General features: G+C 34.1%; 1 protein-coding gene and 1 long non-coding RNA gene across 2 annotated transcripts; both read right to left on the reverse strand.

Moving 5' to 3' along the window:
• Positions 1-1628: 1628 nt before the first annotated feature.
• LOC109150524 lies at positions 1629-2003 on the reverse strand. The gene is made up of 3 exons (XR_002049160.1): positions 1978-2003; positions 1776-1880; positions 1629-1687 (listed from the first exon to the last, which is right to left on the reverse strand). It is a non-coding gene; the product is annotated as an uncharacterized LOC109150524 (long non-coding RNA).
• A 2689-nt stretch (positions 2004-4692) lies between these two features.
• LOC109150425 (disease resistance protein RPM1-like) lies at positions 4693-25026 on the reverse strand. Its single transcript, XM_019298333.1, has 5 exons — positions 24909-25026; positions 24622-24867; positions 24304-24498; positions 15910-16026; positions 4693-7283 (listed from the first exon to the last, which is right to left on the reverse strand). The coding sequence occupies exons 1-5, from the start codon at positions 25024-25026 to the stop codon at positions 4693-4695; spliced, it is 3267 nt and encodes a 1088-aa protein (XP_019153878.1).

Genomic DNA, 25026 nt, shown 5'->3' on the forward strand with positions numbered 1-25026 from the left:
CTCTTCTGCTTGCTGGGCCTGCCGTGGTGCCTCCATCGCAACAGCACCCCCCGACCCCAACCGCGAACGAGCCGAGCGTCGAGCCCGGGAAATGGGCTGATGCTGCGGCTCTACCTGAGCGGCCGGGTATACTGGAGGGGCGGCGGCTGGAGCCGTGTACGCAGGCGTGAACGGTGGGTAACCAACCGGAGGAGTGTAATACATCGGTTGGCCTGGCCAATACCCATACGGTTGAGGTGGGACCGGGTACGGATACTGACCGGGATACATCATTGGTTGCTGGTATTGCTGACCGGGCGTCTGAAATCCCGGTTGTATGTAGTTCACCGGCTGTTGGGCGGCCGGGTATGTGTTTGATGGATGCGGGGGCGAGAGGTTGAGGTTCAGATCGACCGTCTGACCTTGCTGTTGGGTAGCGTGATGGTCAGATGAGCTCGCCGCATCGGCTTGGTCGTCGGCGAAGTTGTTGTATGCCCACGGATACATTGTTGCCAAGAGACCGGGTGCTCGTCAAGACGTAGCTTTGTTGCAGCTTGTCCCCACGGACGGCGCCAAAATGATACTGCTAATTATACGTAAGCAATATGAAATACCCGAGATCGTTTAAAGCAAATAAAAGACTTTATTGATCACGGTAAATGCCCTAAGTACAATCTACTTGGTTGCTCTGAGTACCGACTGAGTGCGGTCGGGATTTTCTAACAACAACCTATCGATCGTCCAAAAGTCCCCCACACTGTAGCTACTGTGGGTATTTATAGCCGTTATGCCGGGGATAGGATTCCAGCCGTTCGGCATGTCCTCCACGTAGCCACCACGTGTCATCCTCCCGGGTGCCCTGCCTGTCGATGTAGAGAGCCGCCACGTGTCCTTCGTCAGCTCTCTCGCCAAAGGGCTACCGCTCGGTGGTTGACATCATCGTTCGGGCAACTCCCGGTCGGACCCCGACCGGGTTCTTCACAAGGAGCCCGACCTGTTACCTGCAAAAACAAAGAGAAAAGGACAAAGGCTTCTCGGCCGTGGTGAAGCTATGTCGGTCGGGATATTCCCTACCAATAACACAATTCATTAAACTAGTTCAAGCTACTAATTAAACATGAAACTAATATAAAGAACACAATTCATTAAACTAATTCAAGCTACTAAACATGAAACTAATATAAATAACAAAATTCATCAAAACTACTAAACATCAAGCCAATAAAAATAAACTAATTTTAAACATAAAGTATCAACTAAGAAGCGTTTTATTAACCCATTCATCAATAAGAAACTTAGATCATTTGTCTCTAACTTCATCAATCTCTTGTTTGTTGTAGGGCAATCTTCCTTGTCTTTCCAAAGTCTACAAAGCTCAAAAGAAATAAAAATAATAGATAAACAAGTATTTTTAAACATTTGAAGAAGAAAGAAATATTATTAAATTACTTGCCTTAGTTTATCCATTCTTTTCCCTAGGTTGTTGGAAACAATTTTCAACATGAATTTCATCACATAATAACCACATTCGGTGGTTCCTTTTTGTATAGCACACTACATTTGAATTACAATAAAATTAAAAAAACTTAATAAAAACCAATAAGTTTGCATATTTTACAAAGTGAATGAAGTACTTACCCAACACGTACTCCATTTCGGTGAACGATTTTGTTTCTTTTCATTCAACATGCTTGTTGCAGCCATACACCTATTAATATAAGACATAAAATATATATAAATACTTGGCATCACTAGTTTAATAATAACTATTAATATAATTATATAAATTTACATACGTTTCCATTATATGTTTAATGTCTTCACGCGACCCATGACCAAGTGAATCAAACCAAAAAATTTCATTTAGTCGAGGACAAATCGCCATCAGCATCCAATGTTCACTACAAATAAGTAATTTATTAGTTTTAAGTGAATATAATATATAATAAAAATATATTATATATAAGTACTTTTATTTAAAACATAACTAATACTTACTTGAGAACATATGGGGCTAAATATATGATGATGACATTTTTCACGCATCCATCAAGTATCAAATTACAGTATAGGGTTTAGATATCGTTCCACTGGAGATGGCTCTTGTAATGTTAGGAATTGATGTAAAGTGGAGTTAAGCACAAGCTAAAACTACCCTTTTAGAAGCTAGACCTATCGATAAAGAGTTGGTTTGATATGATTAAGCTAATAACAAATAAGACAAGTAATACAAAGGACCGGGACTTGGTTGATTCAAGCTAAGATGCCAAATATTGTACTAAAGATTAGGGAATTAAACAAGGCATAGGGTAAGTGAGATGCACAAAAGTGTCCGAATACCACTCTCGTAGCTATTTGGACTTGCAACCTAACCTTAAACTCCACTCTCGTGGCAATTCAACCCAAGGTTGCCCAAGCAAGAACACAAGGCATAAAATCTCCTTAATACCCGAAATACTCTCGTATTGGGCATTACGTGTGTGAATGTGTGGCTAGTGTACAAGCTCTACTCTCATAGCAACAAACACACTCCAAATCAAGCATATAATTGGGATCCAACAATCATACACAAATTTCTCAACAAACCCATTTCACACAACAACCCTAGATCACCCAAATAATCCCCTTTATGCAATAAAACTCAAATAGGCATCAATAGCAAGAAATCAAACCAAATCCTAGTCCCAAAACACTTAGCTACTCATAATATAACAATAGATACACAATATTAAAAGAGAAATTGAAAGCATAGATGAAAAGTAAAGAGAAGAGATGAATAAGAAAACTTCTCTATTGAAGCCTTGAAATCCAAGATTTGCAATGTTCTTGAGCTTGGAAATGGAAAGGAAACACAAACCTACACTAATCTAAGCTATTCTAAACTAACCCTAACTACAGAAATGAAAGGGAAATGAAAGATGGAATGAAAGATATGTTTTGGGGTGGAAAAATCCCCTTAAAAGGGTAAAAAACGGGCTGCAAATAGTTGCAGAGGGCTGGCCACGGGTGCATAGTCAATCGTTATTTGAAAATGTGCTTTGGATGAAATTTGTCTTCTAACAAAAAAAAAAAAAATTAAATTTCTTCCTAAGCCCTTAGGAATCTCCATTACTAGTTTTTGGTGTGATTTTTGAGGAGGCAATGCTATGTGGAGGAAAGAGAGAGAAGAATTATGCTCTCCATGCAAGAAGCTGATTTTTAGTCTGTGAAGTGACCCCCACCATGTGTAAATATTGGTCGCGTGCGGTGCAACCATAGCGCCTAGTCGGGCGCATTAATTTGACATTTTTTTAGATTTGTTTATTTTTTCTTTTTTCTTTTTTCTCCTCTTAGCTTCCATATTATCTTTCTTACTCACACCTACAAAAGTTTCTCAAAAACTACAACTATTTGGGATGCTTTTAGACACACAAATTAAAGTACATATACTGTAACATTATGTTTAATATGGTCTTTAAAAAAAAAAAAAAAAAAAAAAAAAAAAAAAAAAAAAAAAAAAAAAAAAAAAAAAAAAAACTAATACTGTCTCTTTATTTAAATCTTGATTAATTATTTGATCCTTATACTTTAAACACTATGATGAAATAAAAGACAAAAAATTAGCACACTAATGTCGGTTTAGGCCCTGTTTGGTAAAATAGTTAGTCTATAGGTTAATTTTGGCTTATTTGACTACTATTAGCTGTTTGATTTGGTTAAAAAATCAATATGAGTGTATGGTTAATTAGCTTTTTGTACTCCAAAATGCTAAAATTCAAAAACTACTTAAAACAACTTTTTCAATTAACTTTTTGAGAAAAGAAATTATATCAAACAAGCTATCAACTAACAGCTAATATACCAAACAACTATCAGCTAACTGCTAATTTACCAAACACCTTTCTACAATCAACTAATGTTATCAACTACTTATACGTCTAATTAATCCAATTAGCTAACAGCTAACAACCATTTACCAAACAGGGCATGATAATCTCGTCAGTTTTTATTATTATTATTATTTTTAATTTTTAACAAAGTTAAAATAATATTGCTTTGATTATATTTAATTACTTTTTTTGGGTGACTTATCCACTATGCTAGAAAAGTGATAATGAATCAACTTGGTTACAATTAATATCGAACTATTTGAAATTTAATTGGTTTATTTATAAGATTAAAATGAATTGGCAAGTACATGATCTGCCCATTGGAGAAGTACTTAGAGGAGACCTTGGATGGGAAAAAAATAATAAAAATAGTAATAATAATAGTAATAATAGTAGTAATAGTAGTAGTAATAGTAATAGTAATAATAATAATAATAATAATAATAAAACACAAGTGAGACTTGATAGTTAAATATAGAATATGAGATGACTACTTTTCAATTATAATATCCTGGGGGAGAGAGTGTAACTATGGAAACATTATTAATAAAAAAATTAGAAGAATAAGTATGAATTTTATTCTGACCAATTGCATGATACAAATATTTATAAATTTTTTTTATGATAATAAGTGGGATGTATATATCATACAATGAGGCATGAACTCATATAACTAATGGAATAATTAATGTACAAATACAAAAAGTTAAAAATTAATTATTTAAATACAAAAAAATATCAACAAGACAACAATGATAACCACAAGATTTGAAAGAATTGAAAACAACCTCAAAGCATAAAATAATAAAAGTTATTAATCTTTCTTAGCTTGTCAATAATATTTTTATTTTAATGGAAAAGGTTTTTCACCATAATTGCGGTGAATAGTAACTCTTAGTATATGTTCAATCTTCCATCGATCTGAGCCTTCAACACTTATACTTTGAACAAGTTGTTGAGATGGGCGGAATAGATGCAATTTTTTCAAATGCTCAACTTCTCTCAAGCCTGCTGGAAGCATTTCTAGACAATTGCACTCCTCCATAGATAGTGACTCAAGACATGTCATAGCTCCTTTTCTTATTTCCCACTTGGTAAGCTTCCTGCACACTATCTCTAGCTTCTTGAGTTTTGGAAAGCTCCCTTCACTGCACAATAACTGATCTCCACTATAACTCTCAATGTAGAGATTCAACAAGCTTGGCAGTTTCTCCAAACTATTGAAGAAATCTTCATCTACATCACACATACGTATATAAATTACGCGAAGATAGTTAGGAGTGCTAATAAAATTTAGCAATTTTCCAAACCTAAAGAGCTGGAGCTTCTTGAGAGAAAGGGGAGGCGAGAAATTTATAAATTCTTGTAATTCATCACTTTGAATAGTTAGAGAGTGAAGATTTGTCATTTTTTTGACAGAATCACAAATTGCTCTCCAGCATTCCTCCCCTTCCTTGAAAATAATATTCAACTTAGTGAGTTGTGGGATGTTTACTAATTCTCTTGCTTGGATGGTATTAATCAGTATGTCAGATAATGTTTGAAGCTGAGAAAATGTGAAAACTATATCTGGCACTTGTAATCTATAACTTCCAAAGAGATGTCTCAGCTTCTTAAGCTCTGACACGCATTTAGGCAAACTCCGCACCCAAATATGTCTTAAATCCAATGTCTGTAGATTGTGCAATCTTCCCAACGAATTAGGGAGATGTCTCATATCCCTATTACCACTCAACCTTAAGTACCTAAGATGAATTAGATCCCCAACCTCATTGGGCAGTTCCTCCATACCATCAGGTAACCATTCCAACACCAAAACTCTTAGCAACTTCATGTTTTGCAGAATCTGAGGGAATGAATTCAGAGGAATCCCTTTACAGTGGTTGATGATGAGTGTACGTAGCTTCTTCATATTTTCATAGCAATTGTCAAGCTCAACCTTTTGCATTACTTCCAGGATGATCAAACTACGCCTTTGCTTCCACTCAAGTTTGGTACTTTCCTTCAATTTGATGATTTCAGCAAACATTTCCCTTCTAATCACCTCACGCGCCACCTCACGGTAAAGGTCGTGCATTTCAATTCTTCCCAACTCCTTACCATTGTACTCATTGGGAATGATCTGAAGCAAGCTTCTATTTTTGAGCTGAAGGAAGTAATCCCTTGCTATGTGCTCTAGTGTTCTGCCACTATGGGGATCATCATTGATAAACCCCTCCGCAATGCACATGCGGATCAACCTTTTGGCACGAATGCCATATGTTTTGGGGAACATTGCACAGTATAAGAAACATGACTTGAGGTGAGTTGGCAGTTCATAATAACTCAACAACAAGGCTCTGTTGAGAGATGTTAGACTGCCACCTGCTTCAAATTCATGTGAGTAGTAGTCAAGGGTTTTGAGAGCATCCCTCCATTTTAATGGATCATCACCCTTTGTGGACATCAACCGAGCCATTGCAAGAATTGCAACAGGTAAACCTGTGCATTTCCCAACCAATGCTCTTCCGGGTTCTTCAAGCCCATTAGGCCAGCTGTCGGAATAAAAAGCCAATTTGCAGAAAAGGGTGCATGCCAAATCAAATTCTAATGGCTTCACCTCAACATAATGAGGTGAAGCCCCAAGAAAAGACCCATTGGCTATATCTTCATAACGGCTAGTGACGATAATTGAAGATGCACGGTTGCCTGGAAGTTTTATGTTAGCCAAGAGATCATGATCCCAAACATCATCAAAAAATACAACATACCTCTTTCTCCCCAAGTAATCAAGAATATGTTGTTGAAGAGAATTTGTATCTGCTTTCTCGAGTTCAGCAGGAGGCTTGGTTCCAACACTTTTATACACCCCATTGATTGTTGTCCTCAGAACATATTCAATATCTGAGGAGTGGTTCACATCAACCCACCAACAATAATCAATATTGGTGGCCATGAGATCCTTCATGACTCTTTCATGAACTTGCTTGGCCAAAGTAGTTTTCCCACAACCTCCAGCTCCCCAAATCGTGATCAACTTCACTTCACCACTACGCTTCTCAATCAGTTGTGCTATCCGGTTGACTTCCATGTCGATCCCCACTGCTTCTATCCCCTCCATATATCCACTCCCACTGCCCATCAGTAACTCATTTCTTCCGTCATTTGCTTTGAGTTTTATACCGTACTTTGATTTGTCTGCTTCTAGAACAAGTAGCTTCTCATCCATGGCTTTTAACTGCTGATGGAAGCAAAACTGTATCTTCACCCTCTTGGCAAAGCTCTGCACGTTGGCAAAGAGGGAGTTGACTTGACAAAAATTGCAGGGAGGAGTATTGAGTTCCAGAAGCTTGGAATCCAACATGAATTCCTCCACCAAGTCCTCAAGTTCAAATGCGGTATCCCTCAGTTGAGTCGCCCAACTCTCTGCTACCTTGGTGTCTTGTTTCCCCTTGCCTGAATCCTCAATGTAGCCTTTCATGTTGGCTAGCCGAGCAGTGATTTTGTCCACCTCAGCTTTGATTCTCCACTGGAATATTACTTCTTGGGATACTTCTTGGAAAGCTTGTTCCTTCAGCTTTCCAAATACAAAATTAACGATATCAGCCATAACTATGGCAAAACACAGATTGTGTCTTCTGAGTAAGTATACCAATTGAACAAATTAAAGATCGATTTGCTTAATTGTGGGGTGACTCAACATGGTTTTTGCTGCAAATATATACACCATTCACCAAATTAATCCCTCGTTTGGTGAGAAAGATGACATTACCAAATTAATTAATCCTTCCACTAATCCCCTCAAAATATTTAATTAAACTTGCATTATTGGTCAACAACGTAAATTACGTAACAACCAATTAATTAATGGGTAATTGACCTAATCAACTTCGTCTTTATTTATACACCTAATGAGCTGTTCCTAGCAATTTATATGATCAAAGTAAATTAATAAGTTCTTCACTCTTTGTGTTTCAGTTGGTTGAGAAATTAAAGTAATTTACAAACAGATACTACATTGTAATAGGGTAGTAACATTCAAAAATAAAAACATAAGATTTATTATTAGTATATTGAATGTTAATTTTTTGTACTAAATGTTCATTTTTAAATATATATTATTATAAAATGAACTTTTAGTTCATTAAAAATAAACATTCAATATACTAAAAATGAACATTTAACCGTGGCTCAACCTGACCGATAATCAAACCGGTCGTCATACAGTGGACCATGGTCCACAGTGCGATGTTGATCATGGTTGTCAAATGAAATTGTAGTATAATTAAAATGATACTTTAGTGTTGCTCTAATTAAATTAGTGTGTGTGTAAAATGAAACTAAAAAACAGAGCACATTCAACAACGTAATTGTCAAATGAAACTGTATTATAATTAAAATGATACTTTAGAGTTGTTATAATGAAACCAGTGTATGTGGAAAATGAAACTAAAATCCAGAGTCATACAATAATATACATTTTAATATTACTATAATTAAATTAGTGTGTGGGCAAAATGTGTTAGAAATTTATATAGTAATGGAGATTAATGTTTCAATGGATTACCAGGAACGTTTAAAATAATATTTGGAATTGTGGAGTTATAAATATTATTTTTGTTTGGTAGAAAAGTAAATTGAGAAATATGAATATCACGTATCACTACTGGAAATTATGAAATTTCCGACCACCTGAAAATGATCTTAAATCAAGTCGAAAGTCTTATTCCGACCACTTTTGGTATCCGGAAAAACCTTTGTTGCTATTTCCGACCACTTTTTGGTATCAACTTGATTTAAGATCACTTTCAGGTGGTCGAAAATTCCATAATTTCTAGTAGTGTATGGTTAGAATCGAAAAGTACTCAGTTCTGGAACCGAGTCGTTAATATCCGAGATAATAATTTTTGAGTCATTGACTTGGAATTGTAATTTACGAAAAGTTAAATTAACCATTCGAATGATGAGTTGACATGCACGATTCGTTGGTGTTAACGGATCATTGATTTTTAAGGAATTTTTGTTTTAATCAATTCTGTTGTTTCAACAACTCGTTGGCTTTGACAACTCGTGAATTAAGTTCATACTTATCAAATCGGTGGATATTACAAATTAACAACTCGGTTGGAAAATCAATTCGGTTGGGAAATGTACTTTGACATTCGGATGGCTTTTTCCATGTTAAGTACGTGGCTTAAATGCAAGCTTTCATATGGTTTATGTATGTACAGTACTTTCACTTGTTTTCATGCAAAATATTTTGCATGCAAAATATAATATATTAAGGTACACTTTTATTATGAAAATGTATGTGTTATACATGGTTCATATAATTATATTTCCCATGCATGATATATCATTTGATATATATTTTTTAGAAGTTGAAGTTTTAAACTGCCAGTAACTTCCACATAACTTCTCCTAACAAGTCAAAATATTTTATATAAATTTTTGGAGAGACATTTGAAAGATACAAGAAAATTAACAGGCAATTGATGCATAATCAACTTGCAGGACACCAAGATATTTCATAGTCTTACAATTTTACAGGAAATTTTTAAAAAAAGCAACTTCAGAATTTTATTCATCTTCTTGTATCCCATAAGATTAAATCTTGAACCTTGTTGCTTTTTCAGGGGGAGATTTAAAGCTTATAGGAAAGTGATACACGCCTGAAGATATCAAATGATCCAGGTTTTATTCCTTGATCTTTTTTGTATTTTTGTTGTATCTCAAATGTATTACAGAATACAAGCAATTTTTTCAACAAAATGAAACTACAAAATAGAGCTTATGCAATAATGTATATTGTCAACTGATCGAAACTATAGTAGAATTAAAATGATCATTTGCTATTGCTACAATGAAACTTGTGTGTGTGGAGAATGAAATTGAAAAGAATAGCAATATTGTCAAATAAAACTGAAGTGTAATTATAATGATACTTACTTCATGGACCACATTGCTATATGGACCATGGTCCACGATCAAATTTGCCTAATCAAATGGAAAATTATGTTGTGGTGGACACGGTTCCAAAACTGTTCATAATTATGAATATATAGTTCAAAAATTATGAACATATAGTTCTGTAATTATGAATGTAGAGATTCAATAATTGTGAATATGAAGTTCAAAAAGTATGAATATATAACTTTATAATTATGAACATATAGTTCAGTAATTATGAACATAGAGTTCTTTAATTGTGAATATACAGTCCAATAATTATGAATATATAGCTTTATAATTATGAACATAGAACCGTGTCCATCTTGCAAGGTGTACATGATTCCACAGCATAACGATTGTAATCAAATAGACTGGCAAATTATATCATGCACCACGGTGCATGATCAATCATGCACCGCGCGTCTTTTTTTTTTAAATGAAAATAAACAGTGTTTGTTTTCCGCCGTTTCGCACCCTTTTGCAAAAAGTAACCCTGTTCTTCAGTGTCATTTTGTATACACTGCAGTGTCAGTTCAACACAACTACAGTTTCATTTCGATATAACTATAGTTCCATTCGATATTTATAGACACAAATATGTGAAAATGTTATTTAATTTAATTTTATATACACTATAATTTCATTAAAACACAACTACATGATCATTTTGATATAATTACAGCTTCATTGTACAATATACACTCAAATATGTGAAATGTTATTCAGTTTCATTTTATATACACTGCAATTTCATTTCACTATAACCACAGTATCATTTTGATATAACTGCAGTGTCGGTTTAGATATACTGTAGTGTCAGTTGGTGCTTAATACACCAAACAAGCGGACTCCGTTAACTATAACGGCGGGTCCGTTTCTTTACTTAAAGAAACGGCACCGTTTTTTACCGTAGTGCATATGCACCGCGGTCTATGATATAACGACTAAAATAGACTGGTATGGGTTATTTCGATTAAAATATGAGTCTGATTGGACTAGGCCGAACAACAAAAATCTTTGCTCAACCTGACTGATAATCAAAAACATTAAAAAGCAATGATTTTTTTTTTTAAGTTTCTTTAGCTTAGACTCAGAGGCGGACCCAGCATGGGGGTAGTGGGGTCAGCTGCCCCCTCTCACGCCACCCCCACCACATATATAACCCTTGTATGTATATATGTATATATAGTACAAGTTTTAGTATAAGTATAATAAAATAGATTAAAATCAACAAAGGATGAGTAGATCAGGTGGTAAGGGGTGCGTTATCTTTGCCAAATGCCAGGGTTTGAATCCTTCTGCTGCTGTGCAGATTTGTCCCTTGTTACTTTGGCAGCAAATTGTTCAAGTTATAATTAATTATTTTCTATGACTTTTAAACACTTCGTATTAATTAATTGTGAGATTTATATATATATATATATATATATATATATATATATATATATATATATATATATATATATATATAACTTTCTTTCATACCAATAATGAGATGTGTTTATAATGTATTTTTTTATTCGAATTATTTTATCAAATTAATTATGTTTCATATTTTTTATAAAATTTTGATGTGTTTTATTTTTCGTCCACATCCAACAATATTTATCGCTATACTTTTAAATGTTTTTTTTTAATCAAACTATCTATTTTGTTTTAATGTGTTTTGCCCCCACTGAAAAGAATTTCTGGGTCCGCCACTGCTTAGACTTATTACTTTTCAATCGTTATGCTGTGCATCTGTATGCACCATGCATGGTGCATACGGATACCAAATCGACGTCGTTTTATTAAAACACGCGCGTCTCCCCTTTAAAAAAATTCAGGTTCGATTCCTAGCAACAACATTATATTGTTCATTCATTATGGAATTTTAGTTCATAGATTATGGAATTATAGTTCATTGATTATGGAATTATAGTTCATCGATTATGGAATTGTAGTTCATCGATTCTGAAATTTTAGTTTATAGATTATGGAATTTTAGTTCATTCATTCTGAAATTTTTAGTTCATAGATTAGATTATGGAATTATAGTTCATCGATTATGGAATTATAGTTCATCAATTATCAATTATGGAATTATAGTTCATCAATTATGAAATTTTAGTTCATATGTTGTTGCTGGGAATCGAACCTGATTTTTTTTTTAAGGGGAGACGCGCGCTTTATTAAAACGACGTCGTTTTCGCATCCGTATGCACCATGATGCACAGCATAATTTGCCATTACTTTTATCATTGATCGATTAAATTATGGATTGGATTGGACCAAACAATAAAAATCTTGGCCTGACCTATAATCTTAATTTTAAAAATAAAACTATGTTCTTCAATTTCCTTAACTTGGAGTTATTACAATTATCAATACTTGATTAAATATGAGTCTGCTCGGACCTAATAGGTATGCTGTGGAACCATGTTCACCATGCGCATGGTGAACACGGAATAGATCCATAATTTTCAAGTTGTAGATTTATAATTTTTATATTGTAGATTCATAATTTTTATACTGTAGATTCATAATTTCTGTACTGTGTAGATTCATAATATCTGTACTACGAAGACAAAATAATGTGATTGCGAAGAGAGAAACGTGGTTAACAACAAATGAAAAACAAAATTATGAATCTACAACATAAAAATTATGGATCTACCACTGTGTTCACTGTTCACCATGCGCATGGTGAACACGTTTCCACGGCATAATTTGCGGGTCGGACCGAACCAAATAATAATTTTTTTTACTCTAATAGGCCCACAAATAAAACTCTTAATAATTGTTGATTTGTTATCCATGAATTAACTAACCTAGCAATATGGGCAAATTATATCGTGCACCGCAGTGCATAATCAATTATGCACCGCGCATCAAAACGACGTCGTTTCGTTAAATGAAAAGAAACGGTATTCGTTTTTTGCCGTTCCGCACCCATCCGCAAAAAGTAACTCTGTTATTCAGTTTCATTTTGTATACACTGCAGTTTCAATTCAACACAACTACAGTTTCAGTTCCAACACAACTACAGTTTCATTTCGATATAACTACAGTTCAGTTCAACACAACTACAGTTTCATTTCAATATAACAACAGTTTCATTCGATATTTATAAACTCAAATATGTGAAAATGTTATTTAATTTTATTTTATATACACTATAGTTTTATTAAAACAAAACAATATGATCATTTTGATATAATATAATTACAGCTTCATTGTACAATATACACTCAAATATGTGAAATGTTATTCAGTTTCATTTTATATACACTGCAGTTTCATTTCACCACAACTACAGTATCATTTTGATATAACTGCAGTTTCATTTGTCGAGGGGCAGTGTCGGTTTAGATATAATGTAGTGTCAGTTGGTGTTTAATACACCAAACATGCGAACTCCGTTAACGGTAACAGCGAGCCGTTTATTTACTTAAAGAAACGTCGCTGTTTTTTACAGGTACATGTGCACCACGGTGTATGATATAACGAATGAGCAATATGTTAAAACGAGTTGACTTAATAATAATAATAATATACAAAAAATAAACTAAATAAAAATCATATCAAAAAATAAGTTTATAAATACTAAAACCAAAATGTGATATTATTACTCTTCTTAGGTTTTTTTTTTTTTTTAGTATTACTGACTTTATTATAATATAGTGTATGTTCATATATACTTTCTCAACCTATTAAAGTACAAAGAGTCAGTGTCCTCACTGAATTCCAACCAAGATCATAAAAAAACAACTAAAAATAGTGCACACAATTAATTAATCAGTAGTTAACCTAATCCAGTTTTCTTTAATTTCGTAACAACCAAGTGTGGACCCACCTCGTAGGTTGTGCATTATTGAGCATATATATATATATATAGGGGCGATAAAGTGTAGTCATGTTATTAGGTGTAGTAATATGGTCAATTACAGCCCATTAGATTAGATAGATCCAATGAATCACATTAATCAAGATTCTTCTAGTATTTTCGCGCACGTTCTCCTACCCAGCGAACTGCAAGGATAAATTCGTCATAGGGCACCGGAATAAGGGAAATCACATTATTGTGTGTTTTATTTGTGTAATTGGTGCATTATTAGCCTTACTATGGTGTATTTGTAGATTTCCATTGGTGCCAAGTTCAGGTGCGGCAACGCCTTCCTGTGTGGTCAGTGCGGCCGCACCAATTGTTATACAAATATACACCATCCATGTTATAAAATGCACAGCAAAAAACATACACAAATTAGGTACGCATCACCAAAACACGCCATTAGATATGAATAAATACACCATTCAGTGTTCGGGAATACACTATTGGTGTGTTCCACTGTGGTGTGTTTTATTACACTATTGGTGCATGTTGTTAACACTGTAGGTGTATTCTGGAACCCGACCGCTATAAATGGCCACTATAATTACTATAACACCCCCACTTACCAAAACGCGCGAAAATCCTCAAATCCTCAGAATTAGCCATTGTCGTTAGATTAAAATGATTCAACGACACAGATACGACCACACCGCTACACCTAATGACATGATCACATATGAGCGCTCTTATATATATATATATATATATATATATATATATATATATATATATATATATATATATATATATATATATATATATATATATATATATATATATATATATATATATATATATAGTTATTCGGGGGGCGGGGCGGGGAGGGTATCCCCATCCCCCGCAGGGAATTTCATAAATTCCCCCGTCTCCGTCCCTGATCCCCGAAATTTTTCCCCATCCTCGTCCCCGTTTCCAACAGGGACGATGATCCCTGTCGAGGATGGGACACATTGTCATCCCTAATCAAGTAAAAAATGAATGGGGTTATTTTCATAAACATTACAAATTTTTTAAATGAGCGGGGTCATTTTCATAAATATTACAAAGTTTTGTTTATTTTCAACCGTTAGATCTACTGGATCGATGGTTTGGATTTGTCCATAGGTTCTCACCCAGGGCATGGTTCTCACCTGATATATATAGGGATCAATTCACGTGCAAAGACTATCCCAGGTGAAAGATGGGGTGAGATCTGAGCCGTTGATCAAATCTAGATCAACGGCTCAAATCAATGATAATTAAAAAAAAAAAAATGTGCGTCCTGAAGGAAGAAACAAAGGTTTAAAATGGCGCACCTTAAGTGTTAGAGTTACGCACCTTAAATGTTAGAATGACGCACCTTAAGTCTTAACATCGCAAACCTTCAGTTTTTAAAATGGCGCACGTTAAGTGTTACAAAGACGCACCTTAAGTGTTAAAATGGCGCACTTTAAGTGGAGAACTTATGTACCTTAAATGTATAACTGACGCACCTTAAATGTTTAAATGACGCACGTTAAGTGTTAAAAGGACGCACCTTAAGCTATGAAAAGATGCACTTAAGTTTTAGAATGGTGCACCTTAAGTTTAAACAAAAAACGCACCTTAAGTTTTCAACTGAAGAACTGACACACCTTAAGCATAGAAACCACGCATCTTAAGAAGGAAAACGACGCACCTTAAGCACAAAAACTATGCACCTTAAGTTTGACCAATACATAAAAAGAACAAATTGCCACCGCGTTTTTTTTAATCTGTGTTCATCCTGGACGTTGATTTTGGCAAGATCAATGCCTTCATCTCCCGGCATGTTTCACTTGGCTCTCATATATATATGTGAGCCAGGTGAAACATGCGCCTTCGAGTGCAGAATTTTGGCCTTCAAGTGCACAATTATGGATGGGTTAATGTTTATTATATCTTTTGCATTTTTTAAAACAATGTATACCTAAATTTCTAATGAAATTTGTGAGATTTATAAACAATTTCTAAATGTAATTGCTTCAATAACACTTAAGTTGAATAACTTCCATTTTGATACCATAAATTGTTTCTATTGCACATCTTTGTACCTTCAAATGCACATTTTATGTCTTCAAATGCACGATTATAGACCATCTTGAGTGTAACTCCTACACTGCAGCTCTCAGGGTTCCACCAAATTAGTCCATTGTTTAGTTATATGGATGTCATTATCAAATTGAAGTGTGGTATCCCTCAGTTGTGTCGCGCAGCTCTCTGCTACTTGGTGTCTTGTTTAATTTTCCCTTGCCTAGTTGCCTGAATCCTCAACGTAGCCTTTCATGTTGGCTAGCCGAGCAGTGGTTTTCTCCACCTCAGCTTTGATTCTCCACTGAAATATTACTTCTTGGAACGCTTGCTCCTTCAGCTTTCCAACTACAAAATTAACGATAGCATCAGCCATAACTATGGCAAAACAAAGATTGTGTCTTCTGAGTAAGTATACCAATTGAACAAATTAAAGATTGATTTGCTTAATTGTGGGGTGAATCAACACGGTTTTTGCTGCAAATATATACACCAAATTAATCCCTCAGCTCGGTTGGTTAGATAGATGTCTTTACCAAATTAATGAGTTAATTCCAGCAAAGGTCCTCTGACTATAGTGATTTTCACATTTAGTCCTCGTCTTTTAATTTGGACAAATATGATACTTGACTATCAAAATGTTTCCACCATTAGTCCTTCTGTTACATTGGTGTTATTTATCATAATTTTTTACTCTAAGAAGAAGAAGAAGATTCAAAGGACAATTTTACCCCTAAACTTAATGTATAAATAACGTCAATGTAACGGAAGAACTAATGATGGAAATATTTTGATAGTCAAGTGTCATATTTGTCCAAATTAAAAGACGAGAACTAAATGTGAAAAATCACTACAGTCAGATGACCTTTGCTGGAATTAACTCCCAAATTAATTAATCCCACCACTAACCCCATTCTACAACGTAACAACCAATTAATTAATGGGTGATTAACCTAATCAACTTGTCTTTATTTATACACCTAATGAGCTGCTCCTAGCAATTTAAGTAATCAAAGTAAACATCAATCACATGTCATATAGGATACTATACTCAAAATTAAACCCATAATTAATAAGTCCTGTTTTTGTGTATAAATAATGACAATCATTCTTCCAAAAGGCTGAATCTCAACCCTAACTCCCTAAGGCCCCCCCACACGGATCATGGTCCACATAACAAAATGAACCATTAACATAAGATTCATTATTAGTATATTAAATGTTAATTTTTTGTACATTGAATGTTAATTTTTTGTACTAAATGTTCATTTTGAAATAGGTGAAATAACTGTTGTGGTGTTATAATAATATTATTATTATAATTATTAAACCAAGCAAGTAATTAATAATTAGTTAATTTGTTGGAAATAATGAAAGTAATGGGTGTGGGTTATGCATTGTATGTGAAGAGTGGCCTAAATTATAGCATTAGTACATGGAGCATTAGCTTCCTGATTAGTAGCTTTCATTTAGTATAAATATGTGGTTTGTATTCATTTGTTAATCATCCCTTCAAATAACATTATTCATTCCTCTCTCTTCTCTCTCAATATATAAATATAATATATTGATATATTATATTTAATATATATTATAGATATATTATATTATATTTAATATACATTATATTAAATATATTATATTTAATATATCTAACATTTGGTATCAGAGCCAGTCAACCTTTCAACCCCGAGGTATTTTTCATAGTGAATTATGGCCACAAATTTCAATATTGTATGGTCGGGTCCCAAATTGGACGGGAACCTCGATTACAATTATTGGCAAATTATGATGTCCACACATTTGCAAGCTCAAAATCTTTGGAGCTTTGTTGATCCCGGTCTACCCGAAGGAGCTGATGCAGGCGCTATACGGCGAGATAAATTGGCCTTGGGTCAGATTCACCAAGGTGTTCATTATTCCATTTTTGGGCAATTAGCTCGTGCTCAAACAGCAAAACAAGCTTGGGACATCTTAAAGGTGTCACACAAAGGAGTCGATCGGGCGCAGAAGTCTAAGTTGCAGTCGTTGAGAAGGTTGTACGATAATTGTGAGATGACCTCTACAGAAACAGTAGATGCGTATTTCACTCGTCTTATTGATATGGTGAATAAGATGAGGCTATATGGAGATACGATTGAAGATGGTGCAGTGGTTGAAAAAGTTCTTCGAACTATGCCGATGAAGTATGACCATGTGGTGGCTTCAATAACAGAGTCACACAAAACCGAGCTCTTATCAATTGCAGAGCTGAAAGGTATGGTAGAAAGTCATATTGACAGGATTGCGTCAAAATCGGAACCACTAGCAGAAGAAGCTTTGAAGAGTCAAGTCACCCTTAATGTGACTGGCACTAATCAAAGAGGTGGAGGATCTGGTAGAGGTCGTGGAAGAGGAAGAGAAGAGGAAGGTTCTAGTGGAAGAGGTCGTGGTAACTTCAACCAAGGAGGAGGACGTGGTAACTCCAACCAAGGAAGAGGTGGAGGTAATACCAAACAAGGTAAATTTCCATTTCATTGCTACAATTGTGGCAAGTATGGGCACAAGATTGCAGATTGTTGGTATAATGAGGACAACAATCATGGAAATCAAGCAAACATTGCTGAAAACACTGCTGAAAAGTCTGGTGAGAGTTCTGAAACTTTACTTTTAGCCAGCGATAGTTTTTCTGCAGATAAGAACATATGGTTCTTGGATACTGGGTGTAGTAACCATATGTGTGGGAAGAAAGAATTGTTTTCCGAACTAGATGAATCAGTCCGGTCTGAAGTAACGTTTGGCAATAAGTCAAAGGTGCCAATTTTGGGAAAAGGTAAAATCTCTATTCAGTTGAAGGATGGTACTCACAATTTTATATCCGATGTGTTCTATGTTCCTGAACTACACCAAAATTTGTTGAGTATGGGTCAGTTGTCAGAAAAAGGATATAAGATACATATTGCTCAGGGGTGTTGTACCATTGCAGATGCTAAAGGAGTTTTGATTACAAAGGTAAATATGTCCCAAAATCGACTATTTCCTTTGAAAATTAAGCATACTCTCCTTGCTTGCTTTAATTCTGAAGTTTGTGATGATAATTGGTTATGGCATATGCGGTTTGGGCATTTTCATTTTTCTGGGTTAAACTATCTTGCGAGAAAGGAACTTGTTTCTGATTTACCTGTTGTGAATGTCCCTAATTGTATCTGTGAGATTTGTGTGATTGGGAAGAAGCATAGAGATCCCTTTCCCGTGGGCAAGTCAAGGAGAGCCACAAAACAGTTGGAGATTGTTCACTCAGACCTGTGTTCGTTGGAGGTTCCCTCATATGGAGGTTGTAAGTACTTTATTACTTTCATTGATGATTTCAGTAGGAAAACATGGGTTTACTTTCTGAAGCAAAAGTCTGAAGCATGTGATGTTTTCAAACAATTTAAGGCTTTTGTTGAAAAGCAAAGTGGTTATGAAGTTAAAATCTTGAGAACTGATAGAGGTGCAGAATATATTGCTTGTGATAATTTTCTGAAAGAAAAGGGTATTCAGCACCAAATGACAGCTAGATACACTCCACAACAAAATGGAGTGGCTGAGAGGAAGAATAGGTCTATCATGGATATGGTAAGGTGCATGTTGAAATCTAAGGATCTGCCTAAGCCTTTTTGGGCAGAAGCTGTTGCTTGTGCTGTCTATGTGTTGAATAGGTGTCCAACTAAGAGTGTCCGTGATAAGACGCCCGAAGAAGCTTGGAGTGGGAGAAAACCCTCTATCAAATATCTCAAGGTTTTTGGATGTTTGGCATATGCCCACGTGCCGAATCCATTGAGAAAGAAGTTGGATGATAAAGGTGAGAAGTGCATATTCATTGGTTATAGTGACGCTTCAAAGGCTTATAAACTATACAATCCTGAAACTAAAAAGGTTGTTATAAGTCGTGATGTCACTTTTGATGAATATGGTGCCTGGGATTGGTTAGCTAAAGATGAAAGTTCAGTTGTTATTCCTGCTGTTGAAAATATTGTTGAAGAGCAACCGATTCCAGATAATGTCCAGTCTCCTTCACAGCCAGAGTCGTCAGTTCGACGATCTCAGCGCGAGCGCCACTTACCAGCTCGCTTGCAAGATTATGTTTTGGGTCATGATAATGACCTGTCTGATGAAGAAATTGTTCAATTTGCTCTCTTTGCAGATTGTGATCCTTTAACTTTTGAGGAGGCTGCTACAGAAACTCATTGGCTTAAGGCGATGGATGAGGAGATCCGTGCCATTGAAAAGAATGGTACCTGAGAGTTAACAGATTTACCTCCTGGAAAGAAGCCAATTGGAGTGAAGTGGGTTTACAGAACGAAGTACAAGTCAAATGGAGAAATTGACCGTTTTAAGGCACGGTTAGTAGCAAAGGGTTACAAGCAGAAACCAGGTATTGATTATTTTGAGGTTTTTGCTCCTGTAAGTAGACTTGATACAGTTCGAATGGTTATTTCTCTTGCTGCTCAAAATGATTGGAAATTGCATCAAATGGATGTCCAGTCTGCTTTTTTGAATGGTTTTCTTGGAGAAGAAATATATGTTGAGCAACCTGCAGGATTTCTGAAGAAAGGGGAGGAAAATAAAGTGTACAGGTTGAGAAAAGCCTTGTATGGCTTAAAGCAAGCGCCTAGGGCGTGGTATGGTTGCATTGACTCATATTTTGTTGAAAGTGGTTTTGTGAGATGTCCTCATGAACACACTTTGTATGTCAAATGCACGGATTCTGGTGACAACAAATCAGCAATATCGTTGTCCAAAAATCCAGTCTTTCATGGTCGCAGCAAACACATTGATATCAAGTATCACAAAATCAGAGAGTTGGTTGCTGAAAAGCAAATCAACATTGAGTATTGTTCAAGTGAATGTCAAGTTGCAGATATCTTTACGAAGTCGCTGAAGACAGAGACATTTCTCAAATTGAAGAAGGAAATTGGAATGACCAATATATCCAACTTGGTTTAAAGGAGGCAATGTTATAATAATAATATTATTATAATTATTAAACCAAGCAAGTAATTAATAATTAGTTAATTTGTTGGAAATAATGAAAGTAATGGGTGTGGGTCATGCATTGTATGTGAAGAGTGGCCTAAATTATAGCATTAGTACATGGAGCATTAGCTTCCTGATTAGTAGCTTTCATTTAGTATAAATATGTGGTTTGTATTCATTTGTTAATCATCCCTTCAAATAACATTATTCATTCCTCTCTCTTCTCTCTCAATATATAAATATAATATATTGATATATTATATTTAATATATATTATAGATATATTATATTATATTTAATATACATTATATTAAATATATTATATTTAATATATCTAACATTTGGTCCCTCAATTGTTTCTCAATTGTCAATGTAGTCCATAGTTTTCAATGTTAACTAATTTGATCCTCGAATTGTTTAAAATTTCGTCAATTAAACCCTTCAATGATCAAATTGACAAAATTTTAAAAATGGGGAAATCACCATTTTGGCCCCAAGGAAGGGTTTAATTGACGAAATTTTAAACAATTCGATGATCAAATTAGTTGAAATTGAAAATTATAGACTACATTGACAGTTGAGAAAGAATGGAGACAACAAAATGGTGATTTTCCCTTTTTAAATATATACTATTAAAAAATGAACTTTTACTATATTAAAAATAAATTCAATATACTAAAACTGAACATTTATCCGTGGTACAGATTTGAATGTTGACCCTAGTCCATAATATAATTTGCCTACTTAATTTAAAACATTATTGGATATTGTATCCAACAGATCGATTAAATTATGGATTAGGCTGGGTTGGACCAAACAATAAACAATCGTTATGCTATGGATCCGTGTCCAGCATGCATTGTGGACACATTAACGGTGCCGTTAGTGGCACCGTTATCTCCCACTTTTATTTTTTTATTTTTTTTTTATTTTTTAAATTTCAGACCGCTTCGTTATAGGAGTATATGTTCATAATTTTATCACTATATGTTCATAATTGTAAGTTCATAATGTCAGAGTTCTGTGTTCATAACTCCATAACTGTACATTCATACTTCCATAACTGTACATTCACAATTCCGTAACTGTACATTCATAATTCAATAACTGTAAATTCATAATTTTCGATACTCTATGTTCACAATTTTAGAGCTCTATGTTCATAATTTTATCACTATATGTTCATATTGTAAGTTCATAATGTCAGAGTCATGTGTTCATAATTCCATAACTGTACATTCATAATTCCATAATTGTACATTCATAATTCCCTAACTGTACATTCATAATTCCATAACTGTACATTCATAATTTTCGGAGCTCTATGTTCACAATTTTAGAGCTCTATGTTCATAATTTTAACACTATATGTTCATAATTGTAAATTCATAATGTCAGAGCTCTGTGTTCATAATTTCATAACTTACATTCATAATTCCATAACTGTACATTCATAATTCCATAACTGTACATTCATAATGCCACAACGAATAACGCCGTTAACACCGTTAACGGCGAGACAAAATCAATTTTTTTTTCTTTTTTTAACTAGAATGCTGCATTTTTTCTGAAAACGACGTAGTTTTAAACTCGTGTCCCGTATACATTGTGGTCACGAGTCCACAGCATAATTTGCCAACAATAAAAATCTTGGCCTAACAAACAACCTTAATTAAAAAAATAAAACTAAATTATATTCTTCAATTTTCTTAATTTAGAGTTATTACAATTATCAATACCTGATCTGATTAAATATGAGTTCGGTTGGACCCAACCATATAATAAAAATCTTGACACTAACCGGCCCACAATCCCCCCCCCCCCCCCCCCCCCCCCCAAAAAAAAAAAAGAATTTTCTTCAATTTCTTTAATTCAGAATTATTATAATCATCAATTTATGTATTTATTTTTATTATAATAACACACAAATTAAAAATTATTTATTTACTTCTTTTTATTATAATTATTAATAATCTTTGTAATTATTATAAATTTTAATTTATTACTTTTATTTTAATATAAATAATAATTATTATCATCTTTAAAATAATTAATATTTTATAAGAAATAACTTTGTAAAAAATGAATCAAACAAAAAAGAAATAAAAATTTTACCTAAATGTAAAAAGGAACGCTTTTCGACTTTTAGCCAAATAACAAAAAATAAGTATTTTCAGGAAAAATGAATCATTTCCTGGAAATTATTTTTGAAAAAAAAAAAAACATTTTTCGTATTTTTAGACGGTCACTTTTTGTTTTGTTGCTTCTTTTTCTTTTCTTTTTTTTTTTTTGATTATTAGTTTAAATTTAATGAATATTAAAGAAAATGACTAATACCACCACTTTACTTTAGAGTAACTAATAGACAAACAATTGATATATATAAATATAAGTGAGTGACCGGGTCTTACCTAAGCTGTAACTTAAGAAGAAAATATGTGATTTTCCTTTGATCTTAAAATGTTTATTCTGTGATAATAAAACTCTTTATATTTGGTGATTGTTATCCATGAATTAACTAACCTAACAATATGTTAAAAAGAGTTGACTTAATAATAATATACAAAAAATAAACCAAAAAACTAATCATATCAAATATTAAGTTTATAAATATTACAACCGGCCAAAATGTGATATTGTTTGAACTAATATATACAATAATGCACAACTTACGAGGTGGGTCCATACTTGGTTGTTACGAAATTAAAGAAAACTGGATTAGGTTAAATTTTGATTAATTAATAATATCACATTTTGGTTTTAATATTTATAAACTTGTTACTTGATATGATTTTTATTTAGATTATTTTTTGTATATTATTATTAAGTCAACTCTTTTGAATATATTGCTAGGTTAGTTAATTCATGGATAAAAAAACAACAAATATAAAGAGTTTTATTATTACAGAATAAACATTTTAAGATCAAAGGAAAATTACATATTTTCTTCTTAAGTTACCTCTGTTACAAGGGAGTATCTTTTCTATATTTTCTCTAACTATTGTAGTTCAAAGAGTTAATACCCCACCACCGGAGTTCAATCTTGTGATCTTCCCTCAAGAAGAGCTACAAAGGTGACATCTGAGCACAAGGTACTTGGTAAGTTACAACTTAGGCAAGACCCAGTCACTCACTTATATTAATGTCAATTGTTTGTCTATTAGTTACTCTAAAGTAAAGTGGTAGTATTAGTCATTTTCGTTAATATTTCATTAAATTTAAACTAATAAAAAAAAGGGTCTGTTTAAAAATATGAAAAATATTTTTTTTTCAAATACTAAAATAGTCACCACATGGCTTCACATGCTGATATATAGCGACAATCGTAGTACATGTTAATCTCATCGACCACATCACCATTAAGAGCATTCGCTGAACTATTCATAAATTCTGTCGTGACCCTATAAATATTTAATAGACCTTGACTGGTTGCACCATTCAATGCTAATATGTGCGCGATATTTTAGGAGAAATTGTTTATTATGCGCGACGACGTAATGGTTATCAAGTTCGATTTCATTCTTACTGATTGTGCGCCCATTGTCACGCCTTCTGTAGATTGGTTAACCATCTTTATCCAAAATTGTATGAGTAACATGTTTTTTGGAATATACTTTGAACATTTACCATCTACCGTGCACGGCGAATTCTTCTGGAGCTCTCTGCATGGTCCGTGCAACATGAATTCGCTGACTGCGTCATGGTATTCAACATCAAAATCTGGGTATGGTATTTCAGCTGAGATCAGGGCGTCAATTTCGTTCGCAGAATTTGCCCTATTCATTATTTTGGCAAATAGCAAGATATGCGCGTGGGCGAGTCCTGTTTTTTAAAATTCAGTCATGTAGATAATTGCAAAGAGAATGCAAAAATGAACAATTGAAGTTTAAAAAGGGAAATTAGAATTGATGATGGAAAATTCAAATATGTATGATTTTCAAATACCTCCAAATATCTTGCCAAACAACTTGTCTGTTTTGATGTCTTCAATCATCACATCAAGCTTCATTTTAAACACACGACAAATGATGTCAGGTCTATCCTCTGCTTTAAGGCCACGGTGTGCAACATACCGCTCAGTCTCATGCCACTTTGGGTTGCTGGTGAATGTAATGAATATGTATGGATAACCGATGTGCTTACATATTGCCATTGCATCTTGATAGTTCGGAATCATACACCTAGCTCTACCTGTGAATGATGAATTGATGATGAGAGTATAATTCTTTTACCCCGAGCTGTGGGGTCTAATTCTCCTCTTGTCAACGCATTGCTCAACCCCTGATAAGCTTCACAACGCAACGCTTTCTGATGAGTTGTAATGTAGATCAAGCGTGCAGATTCAATCAT

Source organism: Ipomoea nil, unplaced genomic scaffold (genome assembly GCF_001879475.1).
Source record: "Ipomoea nil cultivar Tokyo-kokei standard unplaced genomic scaffold, Asagao_1.1 scaffold2279, whole genome shotgun sequence".
Classification (NCBI taxonomy): domain Eukaryota; kingdom Viridiplantae; phylum Streptophyta; class Magnoliopsida; order Solanales; family Convolvulaceae; genus Ipomoea; species Ipomoea nil.